Genomic DNA, 20,573 nt, shown 5'->3' on the forward strand with positions numbered 1-20,573 from the left:
GAAGTTTGTTCTCCCTTTTCCCTTTGTTTGAAGGAGTTTCTTTGTCATCCTTTCTTTAGCGTGATAAAGAGGATTGTAGTAACCTCATGTGAGGAACTTTGATATTGCTGGCTGTTTGATATTGGGGTGGAGTTGGATCATAGACCAAGGAGGAAGCTGTGACACAGACGAGGTATACAGTTCTAGTTTACTGATTGCTGACTGAATTGATTGAATATCATACTTGGTGGTAGATAGGACAGCAGTTGGGCCAGGGACAAGGAAGGGTTGTGCCAATGGGAAATGCTGGAGAGGGTCTAGTGATATCAGAGCGTCTGTTTGTATGATGTGGCTATTTGGAAGTTAAGAAATCATATAAAAATATGTAAGATTATAATATAGGCCTCTCTCCTTTGTTCAGAGTTGCTCTAGTAGCTTCACCAGCATCATGGGATATCTGTATCATGTCAGAAAATGTGGCAAAGGGGCTGCAGAGCTGGAGAAGATGACCCTGAAATGTCACCACTGTGGAAAGCCATATAGATCGAAGGCTGGACTTGCGTATCATCTGAGGTCAGAGCATGGGCCTGTGAGTACTGATTGCTTTCCAGACCCTGTTTGGGGATCTGTTCTGCGGTGACTGCTTGCCCCTGCATCTTTCCTACCTCCTTGGTTCCTCATTTGTAGTCCCTTGTAATCTGAATGTTTTTGTTCTCTCTCTTCCTTGTTCTTTTGTGCTCTCCTGTCTGCTGTTTGATCGTTATTAGGTTAAAGAAATCAAAGTTCATTGTATAGTCTGGGCAGAAGTAAACTCATTACTATATTTTTAAAGCTTAAGGCATTCTCCCTAAGCGAGAAATTTTGTGGGATTCTATCCAGCTGATTCCTCTATTCCAATTTTTTTGTCTTGACTTTTTCTTTTCCTGATTACATTTCTAGGCTCCCCCACCGCGTTTTTTTTTTTTTTAGCGTTAAGTTGCAAGATATAACTTACATATGGTAATTAATATTCACTCTTTTTAGTATACAGTTATAAGAGTTTTGACAAAAACATACAGTCATGTAATTACCACCATGATCAAGATATAGAACAATTTGATCATGCCCCCCAGATTCTTTTGTGTCCCTTTGTAGTCAGTTGTTCTTCCCATCCCCAGCCCCTGGCAACCACTGATCTATTTCCTGTCCCTATAGTTTTGCCTTTTTGGAATGTCATGTAAATGGAATCATGCAGTATATACCCTCTTGAGTCTGGCTTCTTTCACTTAGCATAATGCATTTGTGATTCATCTGTGTGTTGCAGGGATCATTAGTTCATTCCTTTTTGTTTCTGTCTAGGATTCCATTGTATGGATATTTCACAATTTATCCATTCACCAGTTGAAGAGCATTGGAGTCGTTTCTAGTTTTTGGCAGTTTTGAATAAGCTGCTATAAATATTTACATAAAGGTTTTTGTGTGAAAATAAGTTTTGTTTTTGTTTTTTTTTAAATTAATTAATTTATTTATTTCTGTTGGCTGTGTTGGGTCTTTGTTTCTGTGCGAGGGCTTTCTCTAGTTGTGGCAAGCGGGGGCCACTCTTCATCGCGGTGCGCGGGCCTCTCACTATCGCGGCCTCTCTTGTTGTGGAGCACAGGCTCCAGAGGCGCAGGCTCAGTAGTTGTGGCTCACGGGCCTAGTTGCTCCGCGGCATGTGGGATCTTCCCAGGCCAGGGCTCGAACCCGTGTCCCCTGCATTGGCAGGCAGATTCTCAACCACTGCGCCACCAGGGGAGCCCTGAAAATAAGTTTTAATTTCTCTTGGGTAAATACTTAGGAATGGGATTGTTAGGTCATATGATAAGTGTATGTTTAACTTTGTAAGAAACTGCCAAACTGTTTTCCTAAGTGGCTGTGCCATTTTGCATTCTCACCAACAAAGTATGAGAATTCCAGGAGCTTTGCGTCTTTATCAGCACTTGCCCTTGTCATGTTCATTTTTTAAATCCATTCTAATAGGTATGTAGCAGTATTTTACTGCAGTTTAAATTTGCATTTCCCTAATGACTAATGATATTGACCATCTTTTCATCTGCTTATTGGCAATGTCAGTCTTTAGTGAAGTTTCTTCTTTAGTGAAGTGTCTGTCGAAATCCTATGTTCATTTTATTGTTGCAGTTTTTGTTGTCTTGCTATTACGTTTTAAATATATTTTGAGTTTTTTATATATTCTGGACACAAGCCTTTTATTTATTCATTTATTATTATTATTATTTTTTGCTGCACTGTGCGGAATGCAGCATCTGAATTCCCCGACTGGAGATCAAACCCGTGCCCCTTGCATTGGGAGTGCAGAGTCTTAACCACTGGACCAACAGGGAAGTCCCTGGACACGAGTCTTTTAGCAGATACATGTTTTGCAAATATTTTCTCCCAGTCTGTAGCTTGTCTTTGCATTTTTTATAGTGTTTTTCAAAGGGCAGAATTCTTAATTTTCATAAAGTTCAGTTTATCTTTTTCTTTCCTTTTATGGATAATGCTTTTGTTGTTGTATCTAAGATATCTTTGCCCAATCCAGTGTATAATTTTCTTTTGCTGCATTATAACAATCACCATAAAATTAATGGCTTAAACAACACAACTGTATTATCTCACAGTTTATTAGGCCAGAAGTCCAGGTTACAGCATGGCTCAGCTGGTTCCCCTCACAACAGGGGAACCAGAGAGCCGTAGAGCCTCACAAGACTGGAATCAAAGTGTCGGTAGGGCTGTTCCTTTCTGGAGGCTCGAGGAGAGGATCTGTTTCCAGGCTCATTAAGATGGTTCAAGAATTCAGTTCCATTCAGGTATAGGACCTCATTTCCATGTTTGCTGGGAGATGTGCTCACCTTCTAAAGGCTACCTGCAATCCCTGGCTCATGGTCCATTTATCTTCGAGTCAGCAACAGTATTGAGTCTCTCTCGTGCTTGAAATGTCTCCTACCTCTTTTTTCTGTCACACCTCTCTTACTTAAAGTCAACTGATTATGGACATGTATTAGATTTACAAGAATACCTTCACATCAGCATCTAGATTAATGTTTGGTTGATTAACTGATGACAGTAGCCTCACCAAGTTGACACATCAAAAAACCATCATGCCCAGGATCACAAAACGTTCTCCCTAGGTTTCTTCTAGAATTTTTATACTTTTATGGTTTACATTTACGGCTATGATCCATTTTGAATTAATTTTTGTATATGGGTTGATGTTTATTTCTTTGTATATGGGTATATCTTGACTTTTAACCACTTTCACTTATTCCAACACAACAGATTTTATCCTGCTAAGAAGCTTTTTACCAGTAAAATATGCATTAAGATGGTAGAGCTTTATACTAGTGGTTAGCAAGCTAGTAAGTAGCTTTCTTTTCTTTCTTTTTTTTTTTTTAAATAGCTCTTTCGATACTGAGAGCAGGAAGGACAGCCTTTAATCACTGGATCTGATGGAAGCCATTTCTCAGGCCTGTGTTGTACTGTGTCTTATTCTTGCAGATATCCTTCTTTCCAGAGTCAGGACAGCCAGAATGCTTGAAGGACATGAGCTTGGAGCCAAAGAGTGGGGGCCGAGTTCAGAGGCGTTCTGCCAAGATAGCTGTATACCACCTGCAGGAGCTGGCCTCTGCTGAACTAGCCAAGGAGTGGCCTAAGAGAAAGGTGCTTCAGGATCTGGTACCTGATGATCGGAAGGTGAGGCAGAAAGTAGTATTAATTTTGAAGCATTATGTCTGATACTGGCTTACTACATACAGAAAAGTAAACACACTTGAGTGAGTACATGATAGACAATATTTTGCTCCTTTATCCTTGGAGATGGAGTATATCTGATCCAGCTTCAGTGTTTGGATTCATGTAGGTCCTAGAGTGGCAGTCTTTTTCAGAAGTTCATTAAGGAGCCCTCTTAATTTTAGGCTACTTCCAGGGTGAACCTGAATTCCCAGGTCACTTTTTTGTTTGGTCTTTGCCCAGTATGTTTCCACTTGGTTAGTTCATATGTAGTAGTTTAATATTTAGTTTAGGTAGGTGTTTTCAGTTTGTTTTTATAGCAGTAGGACCCCTTTCCCCACCTACTTTTTTTCCCAAATAGTAAAGGCTTATGCAAAACACCATTATATAAAATAACTAAAAATGGAGTTGCTCTGAGTAACTAGGGGTAGTGAGCCCAAAGGCTTGTCTACTTAGCCTTCTCCTTGATACTTTTGTCATTCCCCTCCATGGCCCCAAATGTACTTCTGAGGGGTGCAGAACCCAGCTTGGAAGCCTTTGGTTTAGAATAAACAGATCATAGAGGGAAGGAGCCCTATTTGGCCAAGAGGAGACAAGGAGTATATGACAGTGGAGTAGTCATGGGAAGGGGTTGGAGGGCTATACAGTAAGGACTAAGATCAGAGTTAAGGGCCTGTTACTCTCCAGGGTGTCAAGAAGAATAGTTTAGATTTGGCCTAGTGCTTTGACCCATGTGAGAGGAATGTTATGTGTTACAAGAAAATAGGTCACATCTAGAAGTTAACACTTTTTCTTATTTGGTCTAAAAATCAGTCCTACTGGTGTCCAAGAAGTTGGATCCTGTTTTTGAATATCAGAACATCCTTTCTTGTTTCAGATTTATTGCCACTTTTTTCATGCCACAGGCTAAAGGACATGGTTATCTAAATTCAGTTTAGATGTGAATTTTGCACAGTGATATATATCTTGTGATATTGCAGTCCATTTGCTTTCATTTTGCATGGTATGTGTTAGAGAATTTGTTAGCTCACTGATAAGTTTTGGTAGTGTTACCTAGCAGATACTTTCTCAAAATCATCAAACAGTTTTATATTTTGACCGTGTATGGGTTTTAAGGCATAATTATTTTTTTTAAACATGAAAACTTAATTTTTTGGATTGTGGTTCAAAAGTCAAAATGATGATAAACATTGAGATAGCTCACTCTCATTTGTCTTTTTCCTCTCCTGTATCTATGGTTAACCATTCTTATTAGTTTCTTGTGTGTCCTTCCGGTGTTTCTTGATGCAAACACAAGCAATTTGTTTAGGAAAACCTCCTGTGTTTTCCTTTACTCTCACACTACTACACACTCACAATACTTCTGATACCAGATGTGTGGGGTTTTCCCACACTGGCCAATTCTCCAACACCAGCTGGGTATCCTACAATTTAATATAGTTCTGACACTATCTACTTGGAGTTAATATCATATCATATAAGTTAAGGCTCAATCCCACAAGACTGCTTTAACTTCACATTCCAGTCATAAGTCCCAGGTTGTCAACTTGTACTCTGATGGATTGGCTATAAATTGGGGTTCCCATGACCCCCTTCTTGTGTTTGATAATTTGCTCAAATGATTCACAGAACTCAGGGAAACACGTTTACTGGTTTATTATAAAGGATGTAATGAAGGGTACAGATGAACAACCAGATGAAGAGATGCATAGGGTGAGGTCTGGAAGAGTCCTGAGCATCAGAGCTCTTGTCCTGTGGAGTTGGGGGTGTGTCACTCTCCTGGCACATAGATATGTTCACCAACCCAGAAGTTCTCTGAACCCTGTTATTTGGGGATTTTTATGGAGGGTTCATCACATAGGCATGATTGATTATTAACTCCATTTTCATACCCTCTCTGCTTCCCAGAGAATAGGAGGTGGGCCTGAAAGTTCCAAACTTCTAATCATTGCTTTGTCTTTCTGGTGACCAGCCCCCTTCTAGGAGTCCACCAAGAGTCAACTCATTAGAACAAAAGATGCTTCTGTCACCCAGGAAATTCCAAGAGATTTAGGAGCTCTGTGTCAGATATTCCTATAACTGAGGGAATTACAAATTTTAGGACCTCTGTGTCAAGTACCAGGGTCAAAGACTAAGTATTAGCAGGATCTAGGGCACAGAGACCAATATATATTTCTTACTATTTTACAAATCTATATTCCTTTATTAAAAAACCTTTGTATTTTGAAATAATTTTAGACTTACAAAATCATTGCAAAATTAGTACAGAGTTTCCATGTGCTCTTTACCCAGCTTCCTCTAATGCCAACATCTTACATGTAAGTATAACACGATCCCATCAGCATCCCATCAGGATTCCACATTTAATTTTGTTTACTGTGTCTCCTTAGTCTCCTCCAATCTGTTACAGTTCTTTGGGCATTCTTTGTCTTTTGTGTCCTTGACACTTTTGAAGAGACTCTCTGGTTATTTTGTAGAATATCCCTAATGTGGGTGTGCCTGGTATTTTCTCAAGATTAGATTGAAGGTTTTATGTTTTTGGCAAAAATGCCTTCAAAGCAATGTTGGCCCTTCACAATGTACCGTATTAGGAGGTATATGTATCTTTTTACTGATGATAATAACCTTGGTCACTTGATTAGGTGTCCAGTTTTCTCCATGGCAAAATTACAGTTTTCCCCTTTGTAATTAATAAATATTTTGTGGCGAGATTGAGACATTCAACTAATCTGTCTTTTTATACTTCTGCCCACTTACTTTTAGCATCCATCAGTGATTCTTGCCTGCAACAATTATTTCTATTGTGTTTTAGTCTAATGATGATTTTCTGTTTCCATCATTTCTTATTCAATTGTTAATTGGAATTCTACTGTGAGAAAGATCTTTTTCTTCTATTATTTATGTAAGTATGGAGTCATGGATACTTATTTTATTCTAGGGTTATAATCCAATGCTATTATTATTTTGCTGCTCAACTTGTCCCAGATTTGGCCATCAAGGGCTCTTTCAAGTGGGCTCCTGTGTCTTTTCAGCATGTCCCTATCACTTTTTGAGCATTTTTAAATTCTCTGACACCATGAGATACAGTAGGTGCATCTTGTATTTTTCTTGCCCCAGCCCTGGAACCAACTGTTTCTCTAAGGAATCCTGCTTTCTTTTATTGGAGAATATATTTAGAAACAAAGATTTGAGTGCTAGGTGTACTCATTCCTACTGGGATGTCATTGCTTCTGGGCCCTCTTGACAGATAGAAATATGACATTTATGTATGAATATTCATGCACACATACACGTACTAGTATTTATTCTATATCTGTCTGTTTAAAGCCATGATTCATCTCCAGTCCAACACTACAAGTTTCATTCGCACCGTCTTTTTTCCTTACTTGTAACTCCTTTCTCTAGTAGTGAGAATCCTGGCTGTCACTGTCTACAGTACATTTATTTATTTGCTCAATCCTACTATAACATGAAGTAGTTTCAGAATTGTTAACCCATACCTCAAATTTGTAAAAAACAAATTTACTAACTAGAGACTAATACTTGTATACAGTTTTTTTTTTTTTTTTTTAAATTAATTAATTTATTTACTTTTGGCTGTGTTGGGTCTTCGTTTCCGTGCGAGTGCCCTCACCAGTTGTGGCAAGCGGGCCTCTCACTATCGCAGCCTCTCTTGTTGCGGAGCACAGGCTCCAGACGCGTAGGCTCAGTAGTTGTGGCTCACGGGCCTAGCCGCTCCACGGCATGTGGGATCTTCCCAGACCAGGGCTCGAACCCGTGTCCCCTGCATTGGCAGGCAGACTCTCAACCACTGCGCCACCAGGGAAGCCCGTATACAGTTTTTTTAATCTTTAGCCTTAGCATATATAGTCAAAGTACTGTTTTCCAAAGTTTCTTAGGTTGGTTCCCACCTCCCCCACTCCTTTCATTATGTTTCTCATTTGTAATAATTATATTTCTCATTTGAATAAGGTTCATGTGTTACTCTTACTACATTTTGGGTTCCCCCTACATCCTATTTAATTTAAACCATTCATGGGGGAGTAGCCAAGATGGTAGAGTAGTATGACTGTGAGCTCACCTCCTCCCATGGACAAACCTGTTTACAGAGCAACTATCTTTGAGAATGAGGTGAAGACTAGCAGAAAATAGCAGTTATATCCACAACTAAAGATGTAAAGAAGGCACTACAACAAGATGGGTAGGAGGGGCAGAGACATGGTAGTCAAGACCCATATCCCTGGATAGGTGACCCACAAGCAGAAGAATATTCATAACTGCAGCAGTTCTCCCTAGGCTGTGAGGGGTCTGAGCCCCACATCTGACTCCTCCCCAGCCTGGGGGTCCTGCACTGGGAAGATGAGCACCCAGAATGTTTGACTTTGAAGGCCAGCAGGGCTTGCATACAGGAGAGCCAGAGGGCTGTAGGAAACAGAGACTCTCCTCTTAGAGAGCACACCAAAAAACCTCACACACACCAAGACCCAGCACAGAGACAGTAATTGGAAAGAAGCCTGAGTCAGACCCACTTGCTGGTTTTAGAGAGCCTCCCAGAGAGGCAGGAGGCAACTGTGACTCCCCCAGGGGAAACAGTCACTGGTGGCAGCCATTTTGGGGAGCTTGTTTGACTGCGAGGACACCGGTGCTGGCAAGTGCCATTTTGGAGTCCTCCCTCTAGCCTGTGAGCACCAGGGGCTTACCACCCACCAGCCAGTCAGCACCAGTCCCAGGACCGGCTCAGGCTGAGCAGCTACCACACTGGGACCCAGCTCCCTCCACCACTGGCCCAGGACCTGGCCCCACCCACCAGCAGGCCTGCACCAGCCCTGACACCCCCTAGAGCCTGGCCCTGCTCACCAGTGGGCCAGCACCAGCACTAAGAGCCCCAGGCTGCACAGGCAGCTTTTCTGGGACCTGGACCTGCCCAACAGTGGGTTGGCACCAGCCCCAGGACCCCCTGGGCTACACAGCCAGCCTTACTGGACTTGTCCCATCCACCAGCAGGCCAGTATCATCCCTGGGTGCCCCCAATCCTGGTAGCCAGACACCCTAGGACCCAGTTCTGCCCACCAGCAGGTCACCACCAGTCCCAGGACCCCCTGGGGACCTGCTGTCAGCCGCACTGGGACCCAGTCTTGCCCACCAGTGGGCCGGCAGCCACTGCATCAGTCAGGGCCTAGCAGCCAGCTGGACCAGGTGCCAGCCCCGCCTACCAGTGTGCCCACAGTAGCCAGCCCCGCCACTAAAGAAGGGCTCACATAGCCCACATAGGGGGAAATCCCTAGAGCATATTGTTCTGGTGACCCGAGGGGAGTGTGCTGCTAGGTGCCACAGGATGTCTCATACATAAGGCCACTTCTCCAAGATGGGGAACTGTAACTGACCTGTCTAATATATGGAAATAAACACAGAGAATTAGGCAAAATGAGGAGAAAGAGGACTATGTTCCAGACAAAGGAACAAGACAAAATCCTGGAAGAAGAACTAAGCAAAGAGTAGATAAGCCTTCTACCTGATAGAGTTCAAGGTGATGCTCATAAAGATACTCAATGAAATCAGGAAAAGAATGGATGAACAATGAGAAGTTTAACAAAGAGTTAAAAAATATAAAGAAGAACCGAAGAACTGAAGAATACAGTAACTGAAATGGATAAATTCCTAGAAACATCCAATCTCCCAAGACTGAATCAGAAAGAAATAGAAAATATGAACAGACCAAATTGAATCAGTAATTTAAAAGCTCCCTACGAACAGAAGTTCAGGACCAGATGGCCTCATAGGTCAATTCTACAAAACATATAAAGAAGAGTGAACACTGGTCCTTCTCAAACTGTTTCAAAAAATTGAAGAGGAAGGAACACTTCTGAACTCATTCTGTGAAGCCAGCATCACCCTGATACCAAAACCTGAAAAAGACACCACAAAAAAAGAAAATTACAGGTCAGTATCACTGAGGAACATGAAGCAAAATCCTCAACAAAGTATTAGCAAATCTAATTCAACAATACATTAAAAGGATCATACACCATGATCATGTGGGATTTATCTCAGGGATGCAATGATGGTTCAGTATCCACAAATCAGTCAGTGTGATATACCACATTAACAAACGAAAGAATGGAAAGCATGTGGTTATCTGAATAGATACAGAAAAACTTTTGACAAAATGCAATCCATCTATGATAAAAATTCTCAACAAAGTGGTTACAGAGGGAACATACGTCAACATGATAAAGGCCATCTGTTACAAGCCTGCCAGTAACATCCTACTCAATAGTGGAAAGCTAAAAGCATTTCTTCTAAGATCAAGAAGATAAGGATGCCCACTTTTATTAAACATAGTATTGGAAGTCCTAGCAACAGCAATCAGACAAGAAAATAAAATCAATGGCATCCAAACTGGAAAGAAGTAAAATTGTCACTGTTTGCAGATGACAGACTACAATATAAAGAAAATCCAAAGGATACCACCAAAAGCTAATAGAACTGATCAATGAATTCAGGAAAGTTGCAGGGTACAAAATTAATACACAGAAATCTGTTGTGTTTCTATACACTAAAAACAAGCTATCAGAAATCAGAATTAAAACAATCCCATTAACAATTGCATCAAAAAGAATGAAATACCTAGGAATAAATCTCACAGAGGAGGTAAAAGACCTATACTTAGAAAACTATAAGACACTGATGAAAGAAATTGCAGACAACAGAAACAAATGGAAAAATATACCATGCTCATGGATTGGAAGAATTAATACTATTAAAATGACTAAGAAAGAGGAAATGCTTATAAATAAAACCAGTTTTGTACTGTGATTTACCGAAGGTTCTTTAGGTTACCTTTCTTACTTCCTCCATTAACCTCTGTGGGCTTGGATCTGTTCTTCTGTCTCAGAGAATCAGTTTCCTTTCAGATGCTTCCATTTTTCAAGCAGGAGGACTGTGTATTACCAATGGTGAACTTTGCAAGAACTGTCTCTACAGGTGTTAACCCTTCTGGAAACTAGTTATAGTTGTAAGAAGAGACTAACTGGTGTCAAAGCATGTGAAAGGAAGTGCTAGGAATAATTCTACTTTTGCAGTATAAGCAAAGAATAGATGTTCTATTCCCTGAGTTTTCTCACATTCTTTCAGGTTGAACCTTAATTTTTTTGTGTTAGAATTTTTAAAATATCAAAAATTAACATGATGTCATTGAAGAAAAATGATAAATGCAGATAAGCAGGAAAAAAATGAAAATCACTCAGAATTCTAGCACCCAGAGAATACCACTGTTAACATTTTGATTTATAGCCTTTGACCCATATCCATATATTTCTATTGAATATGTAATATATATATGTTCCTTGAGTATAATATATACATATTATATATAATATATAGAGAGGGAAAATTTATATTGCTTTCTCTTGTAACAAATATTTTAACTGTATAATGCTCTGTCACTAGCTTTTTTTTTCAACTTTAGATGAAGTGTTATATCTGAAAGTCTCCTGTCCTCTTAAAAATCAAACTATTTTAAGACAGAACAGTAGGCAATTATACTTACGTGTTTCAGGAACTTTAAAGGATCTTACATATTATCATTTTTGTGTATGAAAATATACTTCTGCAACTCTAGAATTATATGAACCTGAAGAGTTATGTAATTCTGTTACTTTTGGAGTATTTTGGTTGAAAGTTGGATTCCTCCAACAAAATGTTGCTTGTCTTTTAGTTAAAATATACTCGTCCTGGGCTACCGACCTTCAGCCAGGAAGTCCTACACAAATGGAAGTCAGATATCAAGAAGTATCATCGCATTCAGTGTCCTAACCAGGTGGTTCTTTCTCATTCATTTATTCACTAAATGTTGACCAAGCATCTGTTGTTTCAGTTATTTATTCCTTTGTGACAAAGCACCTGAACTTTAGAGGCTTAAAATATCAATTACTTTGTTAACGATTCTGTAAATCAACAATTCTGTCAAGGCTCAGAGGGCAGTTGTATATGGCACCAGCTGGAATCATTCATGGGTTGCATTCTGCTGGAAGCTCTGATGGGGCCTGAATACCAGGTGGCTTCAAAGCAGCTACTTCAGCTGGGAGATTGATTGTCCATATGGCCTCTCTCTCTTGCATGGTAGTTGGGTTACCAGTGGGGTACATGGTGACTGAATTCTCAGACAGAGTATTCCAAGAACATAAAAGCAACAGCTCAGATCTCTTTGGCCTAGCTTCAGAATTTGTTCAGCCTCATTTCCATAGCATGCTGTTGGTCAAAAAAATCACAGGACTTACCCAGTTTCAAAGGGAGGATAAATGACTCACTTCTTGATGGGAAGAGTGGCAGAGAATTTCCAGCCATCATTAATCTACTACAGCTATATATGCAGTACTTTGGGCAGGAGTAGATATATAAGAAGTAAAAGACACATTTGCACTAAAGAAAGCTGATTTTTGGAAAAATTTGAGCGTACAATTTTTTGTATTTTTGTAAGTATCAGAAAAGTACCAGGGAACAGAGTGTTTTAAGCTTTTTTAAACAACTTATTTACCTCTTTTTCTTTTACCTTTCCTTGGTTTTCTTTTTGTTCTTTGGCTTACATATTTTTCTGTGTGGTTTGTGGTGCAATTTATTGGGCTTCTTCCCCCCTCCCTCCCCCCCGCAAGGGTACAGTGGGTTAGTGTAAATGGCCAGGTTGCTAAGAAAAGGATGCTGTTTGGTGTAGTCTTCACATGATTTCTTTTTCTCTTTTTCAGGGCTGTGAGGCTGTCTACAGTAGTGTATCTGGCCTTAAAGCTCACCTGGGCTCTTGTACATTGGTTTGTAATGTTCTGAACTATTTATCTTAACGTGACCTCTAAAATAGTCTGACATGGAAGAGAATTCAGATTCAGTGAACAGCTAGTTGTCCTGTTTGCTATTATCTTCAAAGGCTTGTTTAGTTTAGTTTAGTTTTTTTTTTTTTGTCCCAAAGATCCTCGGTCTGTTAATTGGGTGGGATGCCAGGGTATGTCCAAGATGCAGAATGGGCCAAAATAGCCATAAGTCATATCAATGAAAAAATTTGGAGAAAAATATATAGTTCTGAGTCCCTACCAGGGATTTAACTTCTTCCACCTGAGCGTCTACCACACTGGGCCTGCCCTGTCTTATTGGGCCTTCAGCTTCCTAGAATCAACCTACATTGTGCTTATCTGGATTGGTGAAGATCCTCAAACCCATCTGAACTATTCTGGCTTCTGGGGATGAGAGGTGTGATCCCTGGGTGTTAGGCTAATAGCCATTCACCTCACTGAATCTTTTCCATGTTGACCCCGGTGCCCTACAACCTACCAGTCATGGGGATTGCTGTCACTTTCCATTCCCATTCAGAAGTATCTCCTCACACAAAATAAGCACTACGGAAACCCGCAGCTTCAGGAGTGGAGAGAAGTCTCAGTCAAGGCAACAAGGGAGTTGGAGGCATCCAAACCAGATCTGTCCAGGAATGCTTAGGAGTTTGTCATCTTGATCCTAGTTTCTGAGTCATTCAGCTAGGTCTTATGGAGGGTACTCTTCTAATTCTGGATTCCTAAGGCACTCTTTGCAGCAGTGGATTGATTCTAGTGGGAAGAATTGCACATTGGTGCCTCATTGAACTTAAGGAGTTTGATCATTTGAGGGGAGGAACCAAGAGAACCTGGAAGTGAAGTGGAAGACATAAGGGAAGATAGAAAAATGTGACATGTTACATAATAAAATTAGGGGAACTTCAGGTTGTGTTGGGGAGGGTCAGTGGGGTCGGTGTTTGGTATAGAATTGCATTAGGATAGATGTATTATGGTGATAGTACGCCCAAACTTGTTTTCCTAAATATAGTGCTGTTTTGGATTTTCTTCCTTCTTCACTTTGCTGAAGTAGTATCTCCTCTTTTCATCTCTGACAGTTGCTACCCATTGCCCAGGTATGTGTTCCTGAATTTACCATTCTCTTTCTTTCTTTCTTGAAAATAGGGAACCTTTGTGGCTGGAAAATACAAGTGTCTTCTATGTCAAAAAGAATTTGTGTCAGAGAGTGGTGTCAAGTATCACATCAACTCTGTCCACGCTGAGGTGAGGTTTCTCCTTTCCCACGGTGTTTTTATAATCTTGTGGACCCCATGAATATGCCACAAGGGATGTGAATTTTGTGCCTGTTATAGGCTAAGACTGTCAGAGACTAAAGGGTCTACATTAGAGTTTAAAAACTTCCTAAAATTAGACGTGTAATAGTATTTTTCTGTGAAAGCATTTAAAATCACTGTGGGTGTGAGCATCCCTGACTCTTCTAATTATCTTAAGTCCAATTAAATCAGACATTTGGGAACCAGGCTGCATTTACACCTTTGGAATTCTTGTTTCACAGCAATGTCTATGCTCCTGTTTTCTGGTATTCCAACATCTTTGAGCAACCTGTTTTGAATATTGTTGAAATACCACATAGAAACGATGTAAAAGATGTTATTGAGACAGTTGAGGCAATTTGAATACTAGCTGTACTACTAAGTAATAGTAATGTGTCAATGTTAATATTCCAAAATGTGATAATTGTATTGTAGTTATGCAGGGGAATGCGCTTGTTCTTAGGCAGATACATGATGATGTTTTTAGGGATGCAGTGTCATGTCTGTAGCTAAATTGTGAATGGTTCAGAGGAAGGGAGGGAGGGAGGGAAGAAGGAAGAGAAGGAGGGGAAGCGAGATTAACAATGGTCAATGTAGGTGTTCATTGAACTATTGTAACTTTTCTGGAAAGTTTGTAAATTTTCAAAATTAAAAAATTCTGTTAAAAATGCCTTAAGTTCAGAAGGTCAAGAGTTTTCTCTTGGGGAAAGTTTTTAGGAGTCTAGGTGAACAGAGAAATTGTCTACTATATAATTAAATACCCTTATTGCAAAAGCTCAAGGAGTAGAGTGTACATTCTCTTGGAATATTTTACTGCAGATACTGTTGTTGCCTGGTGAGGAAATATAGCAAGCGCCTGCAGCTGTCCTCTGCCTTCAGATGCAATAGTTCTTAGCAGTGTGGGCTTTAGTTAGTGTCATCCATTGTGGTTTCTGTTGCTTTACTGGTTGAAGCTTTGGGAATCCCTTTCCATATCTGAGATTTCTTCAGGAAGGCAGTCTTTTTTTTTTTTTTTTTTTTTTTAATAATATTACCTTTTCATGCTTTGGGAAGTATTTGAAAGATAATTATCTCCTGACAAAATCTGGCCTTTGTATAGTTCACTTGTTTCTCCAGTTTCTGTTTCAAAACTTGGAACCAACAAATTTCACTTAGTTTGGGACATGCTCCCAAGTATTTGTTCAATAATTTATGCCTGTATTTATGAAATCCTTGTGGTGTTAAACATGTTTACCTTGTTCCTCCCTTTCTGCCTCACTTTTTTTTTTTTAATTTTATTTATTTTTTTGGCTGCATTCAGTCTTCGTTGCTGCACGCAGGCTTTCTCTTGTTGCGGAGAGCTGTGTGCGGGCTTCTCATTGCGGTGGCTTCTCTTGTTGCGGAGCACGGGCTCTAGGCTCCTGGGCTTCAGTAGTTGCAGCATGTGGGCTCAGTAGTTGTGGCACACGGACTCAGTAGTTGTGGCTCGCGGGCTCTAGGGTGCAGGCTCAGTAGTTGTGGCGCACGGGCTTAGTTGCTCCGCGGCATGTGGGATCTTCCCGGACCAAGGCTCGAACCTATGTCCCCTGCGTTGGCAGGCGGATTCTTAACCACTGCGCCACCAGGGAAGTCCCTAACCCTTAATTTTTTAAACTGAGACTCAGAGAGGTTAAGTAATTTTCTGATGGTCACATGGCTAGAAACAGAGCTAGGATTTGCACCCGGGTGGTCTGCCTGCAAAATTCATGCTCTTAACCACTACACTGTCATGAAATAAAAATCTCCTGTGGCTCAGTGCTTTACATCTCATGAGAAGATTTTTAAAAGGAGAGGAGTGGGTGGGATCATGCTAAGTAATCAGACTTCCTAGGTCACTTATTGTTGTACCCGAAATCATGTCTTACACAAGAAATGCTTGTAATGACTGCTCTGTACTGAATTTCTCCAGTTTAAAAGACACAGTTCTAAGCTCTGGTTCCATATCTGTTTCCTCTTTACTGTGTTCTGTCCTAATCATGCCTTTAAAAAAAAATCTTCCCATACCACTTCCTAGTGCACTATATTTTCTGTTTTGCTTCTGTAGGATTGGTTTGTTGTAAACCCAACAACGACAGATGTTTCTGTTTTGCCTCTGTAGGATTGGTTTGTTGTAAACCCAACAACGACCAAAAGCTTTGAGAAGCTGATGAAGATAAAACAGCGACAGCAAGAAGAAGAAAAGCGGAGGCAGCAGCACAGGAGCCGAAGGTCTCTAAGAAGGCGGCAGCAGCCTGGCATTGAGCTTCCTGAGACAGAGCTGAGTCTTAGAGTAGGGAAGGATCAGAGGAGGAGTCATGAGGAACTGCTTGTGGCAACGTCCTGTAAAGAACCAGAGCAGGAGCCAGTGCCAACACAGTTCCAGAAAGTCAAGCCCCCAAAGACGAATCATAAACGAGGAAAGAAATAGGCAGTCAGTGTGAAAGCATTCCTGGGAGAGTGGATGGGATGCTGTGGTCACAGGGACCTGTGTGGAGAGGCCTGAGTCATGGGGGCCAAGTGAAGAGAAATTTACTCTTTCAGCTGTTTGTGTAAGGCTGTGGCACTCTCAGCTCCTTCTTCCTGTGTAAATTTCCGTGTTTTCCCTATTGATTCACGTGGACCCTCCACCACCCCCACCCCCATCTCCTTTTTGGTAGATTTTCCTGCTATTCTCATTGGAGTCCTCCTGTTTTTCTCTTATCTTGCCCAAAGAGCTCCTCCTTAAGGCCCACTATAGGCCCTTCTTGCCCCGTACAAGACTAAGAAACCTGTTTGATTATCCTTTCCGTACTGGGGTGTAGAATGTTCTTGGAAGCTCCATTGATTTCGTAGTCGCTCCGTCATCTTATAAAACAATTCCAAACTAACTTTTTAAAACCATACTGATTTATCATTTTGTATTTGTGATATAACAAGCCTAGAACCTAGAACTGTTGTCACTCCTTTAATAAGGTTCCCCTGTCTGCTTGGGTGACAGAATTTATGGAGGCTGTTTGTTGTCTCAATATGGTTTTAGGATTGAAAGTGAGAAAATAGATTTAGAATAAAAAAAGCTAGACCCTCCGGACACAGGTTTTCCTAGGAAATGCTTTGTTTGTCCCAGGTGGCAGTAAGTACCTAGAGCCACACACATGAAATGCAGCCTTAGGAGGAATGTGTCCCACACATAAAATGACTGGAAAGAAGAAAGTAGCAGCAAAAATAAATACCGCCTCAACTTCCCTGGGTGTGAGGCCTCATCTGTTGCTATGACCAGTGCCCTCCTGCAGCTTGTGTTGCTCCTGAAGTTTTGAGGATTGAGAGAGGAAGAAACCCTTTTGCTCCTGATGTTTGACACAGAACCCTAATATTGCTGGTACTCCCGTGAAGATTGGTAGGCAAGGTGCACATTCCTTCTCCCCTGGACTTGACCTGACTTGTTAGTCTGCACTCTGTTAAGTCCTCGTATCTCCCTTTAGCCAAAGTCTGTCTCTTTGAATTCTCTGAGAATATTGTCCTCTACCTTCTTTTTTAGATGTTGTGTTCTGTCCTTTTTATAACCTGAGACTTTGACACCAGGTGTAGATATTTATCTGGAGTTGGAAAGAAAAGTTCTTTTTCTGAACCTCATGCCTACCTGATAGTATCTGTTAGGCTGTTTCTCTTTGAGGCTGGCTTTCCTTGGAGCATTGGTTAGATCAGCTCTGTTGTCGTATTCCTGGATTCTCTTCCCCTTTTCCATAAATATTGGTCTTCTATATTCTTGCCAATTTTTGTGGCTTATGCCACATAAAAAGCCAGGGACCCTTAACCCTAATATGGACCAATACTGCCTTTTCAAATTCTGAAAGGCTGTTACCACTTTTAACTCTGTTCTCTGTGCTCCTCCATATAGCCTTAAAATGTGGGCTTTTGTGAAGACCACTTTCAAACATGGGAGCATTGAAACCTGATTGGGATACTGCCAGAACGGGTAGTTTTGCAACAAGGGAAGGACATGGTCTGTCCACTCAACATTGTCATTGGCAGTTGCTCCCTTAAAGCCCTTTCCGTACATGAGGATTGTCAGGGAGGAAAATGGAGAAGCTCTGTTAATTTCTGGTGAGTAAGACTTGGGGAATGTTTGGCAATGGCAAGAAAAATAAATGACTCTGTGTTAGAATGATGTTTTCCATTGTTCATTGACTCCAACGTGCTACCTGTCTCCTTGCTGACACAGTGTGTCTGGGGAAGATAACGACTAGAGGTGGGAATGAGTTTGGAAGAAGTAACACATACAGTTGTGTCCATAGTTCTTTGGGCCCTGAAATATGCTGGTTCGAATGAATCCACTCATACCTTGCTTTATTGCTCTTCCCTTTACAGATACCGATTTTAATTAAAGTATGTACATTGTTGTTTTAGACATAATGGTATTGCACACTTTAAATAGACTACAATATAATATAAACATACCTTTTATATGCACTGGGAAACTGAAAAATTCATGTGACTTGCTTTATTGTGAAATTTACTTTATTGTGGTGGTCTACACCCAAACCCCCAATAACAGATGTGTGCCTGTAATTGGTGTGAGATTAAACTTGTCCAGTCTCATCCAGGGCCCTCGCAGGTGATCCTTTTTCCTATCTGAGCCAGGGATCAGCAGGACTCACTAGAGATTATACCAAATATATTAATTGAATTTTTAAGTTTTTTAACCAAATTCATTAGAATAATATTTATTGACATTGAATGGTATCAGGTCTAGCTAGATTTTGGAGCAATGTGAACTCCCTGCACTTTGGAATGGACATTGGTACAATCAATTTAAAAACTAATTGGCAGGATCTCTTAAAATTGAAGATATGCCCTGAGACTCAGTAATTTCACTTCTACGGCTATACAAACTACTCCTGGTCAGGTGTTCTACTAGACATCTACAAGAATGATGTTGCAGTCTAATTTCCAATATGTACTGGAAACATCCTGTACCAGAGACTACTGGCTGTCCAGCAAAATTGGCTTTACCTTGCAGAGTTATAGGATTATAGGAGAAATGGCTAGACTACATTTCCAGCCCTCCAGCCAATTCCCCTGTAGTGATGGGGTAGCCAACTAACTTCTCTGTGGTGGAATGTGAGTGCAAGTGATGTGTGTCAATTCCATGCCAGGACTTTTAAGAGAGCGAGTGTACCTCCATGCTTTCTTTCCCCTTCTTCTGGCTAGATGCAGTTGATAAGGCAGCCTCTAGGGCATGGTAGACCATAACATGGAAGATATTGATTCCCTGAATGACCCCAAGAAAGACTATTTGCCAATCAGGATGATCTATCTATCTGAGACTATTGTATGAGCAAAAAATAAATGTCTTTTCTTTGAGTCATGATATAATCTTGGGTCTCTTCATGAGCCTAGTCTCCTACATAACCTACTTGTCCATTATCAGGAGAAAATGGGTAAGTTGTGGTAGTCATCCTAAAGAACACTATACAGCTGTCAAAAGAACCAGGTCTTCTTTAAAAAAAATTAGCATTTGTTTAATAGCAGGTTTTAAAGCACTTTTTTCCTCACATCTCTTTAAAACAACTGATTCATTCAACCAAGAGACACAGAAAACCTTTACGTGACTCAGTGGGTAAGTCATTGGGGGAGAGGATCTGGTTCTCTGCATGCCACTCGAGGTAGTGGATTTCTTCCTAAGGCAACGGGGACAGCTAGGGGAGTGTCAGGTGGGGGGTGATACCACCAGATGTGAACTGAGATGCTGGATGGGGCTGCCCCTCTGCAGCACCATGCGGGACGGGCTGGATTTTCCATTTCAGTCAGGTAACCTTACCCCTTTAACACTATCCCAAGAACTAGGTCTTCTTGTATCATCATGAATACAGCTCCAAAATAAACTCTGGGAAAAGCAAGTTATAGAATACATCAAGTGTCCCATCTGTGGAAGGTTTTAAAAACATGGAAAAACAATGCTCTATTGTTTATGGATATATAGAAATAAAAGTATATAGGCTATATAAATATAGTACCTATAAATATATTTTAATAAAATATAGAAAAGATAGCAGGAAAACATGCACAGGCATGATAAACATCAACTTTAGATAGTGCTTCAGGGATCCGGAGGGACAAGTGAATGGTAAGTTCTTATTTTTTCAAATCGATAGTGAGTTTGTTATACTTTTCTATATTTTTTGCTATGTCTGAAGTGCTTCATTTTAAAAATCAGTTCAGGCATGTCCCTGGTGGTCCAGTGGTTAAGACTCCATGCTTCCACTGCAGGGGGCATGGGTTCAATCCATGGTCTGGGAAGAAAGATCCTGCAAGCCGCATGTTGTGGCCAAAAAGAAAAAGTTCACACAAACAAGAAAGAAAAAATACTCTCCCCACCTCCTTCTTCAAAAAGAACAGTTTAGGAATTTTACTTCTGCTTCCTCTTCCCCTCACACTAAGAATCAGCTCTCCCCCATGTCTTCTGTTCACCTCCATGTTTGCCATTCCATTCCGAACAGTCATTACCTCTTGCCTTTTCAAGAGCTTCCTAACTGGATTCCTTCTGCTTTTCACTGGCTTGGTACACTCCGCATACTGCTGTAGTGAGTTTTTATACTGTAAATCAACCTCGTTCACTTGCTTAAAGCCTAGTGATTTCCCAGGGCACTTAGAATAAAAGTCATCCCCTTTACCTTGTCCTACAAGGCCTGCCTGCTCTATTAACCTTTTTAGCCTCATCTGCCTCTGCTCTGTCCGTGTTCGCTGCCAT

At 40.7% G+C, this 20,573-nt stretch overlaps 1 protein-coding gene across 2 annotated transcripts in view; it reads left to right on the forward strand.

The window, feature by feature from the left end:
- Positions 1-17,990, forward strand: part of ZNF512 (zinc finger protein 512) — a 32,046-nt gene extending 14,056 nt beyond the window's left edge. For both annotated transcript variants that reach the window (XM_068564122.1, XM_068564123.1), the window contains exons 9-14: positions 401-568; positions 3,493-3,687; positions 11,441-11,542; positions 12,465-12,527; positions 13,701-13,799; positions 15,966-17,990. In XM_068564122.1, the coding sequence (XP_068420223.1) occupies positions 401-568; positions 3,493-3,687; positions 11,441-11,542; positions 12,465-12,527; positions 13,701-13,799; positions 15,966-16,274 (936 nt within the window). In that variant the 3' untranslated portion in view covers positions 16,275-17,990. The remainder of the gene's footprint in view (positions 1-400; positions 569-3,492; positions 3,688-11,440; positions 11,543-12,464; positions 12,528-13,700; positions 13,800-15,965) is intronic.
- The last annotated feature ends 2,583 nt before the right edge of the window (positions 17,991-20,573 follow it).

The sequence above is a fragment of the Eschrichtius robustus genome, chromosome 15, assembly GCF_028021215.1.
Source record: "Eschrichtius robustus isolate mEscRob2 chromosome 15, mEscRob2.pri, whole genome shotgun sequence".
NCBI classification, from domain to species: domain Eukaryota; kingdom Metazoa; phylum Chordata; class Mammalia; order Artiodactyla; family Eschrichtiidae; genus Eschrichtius; species Eschrichtius robustus.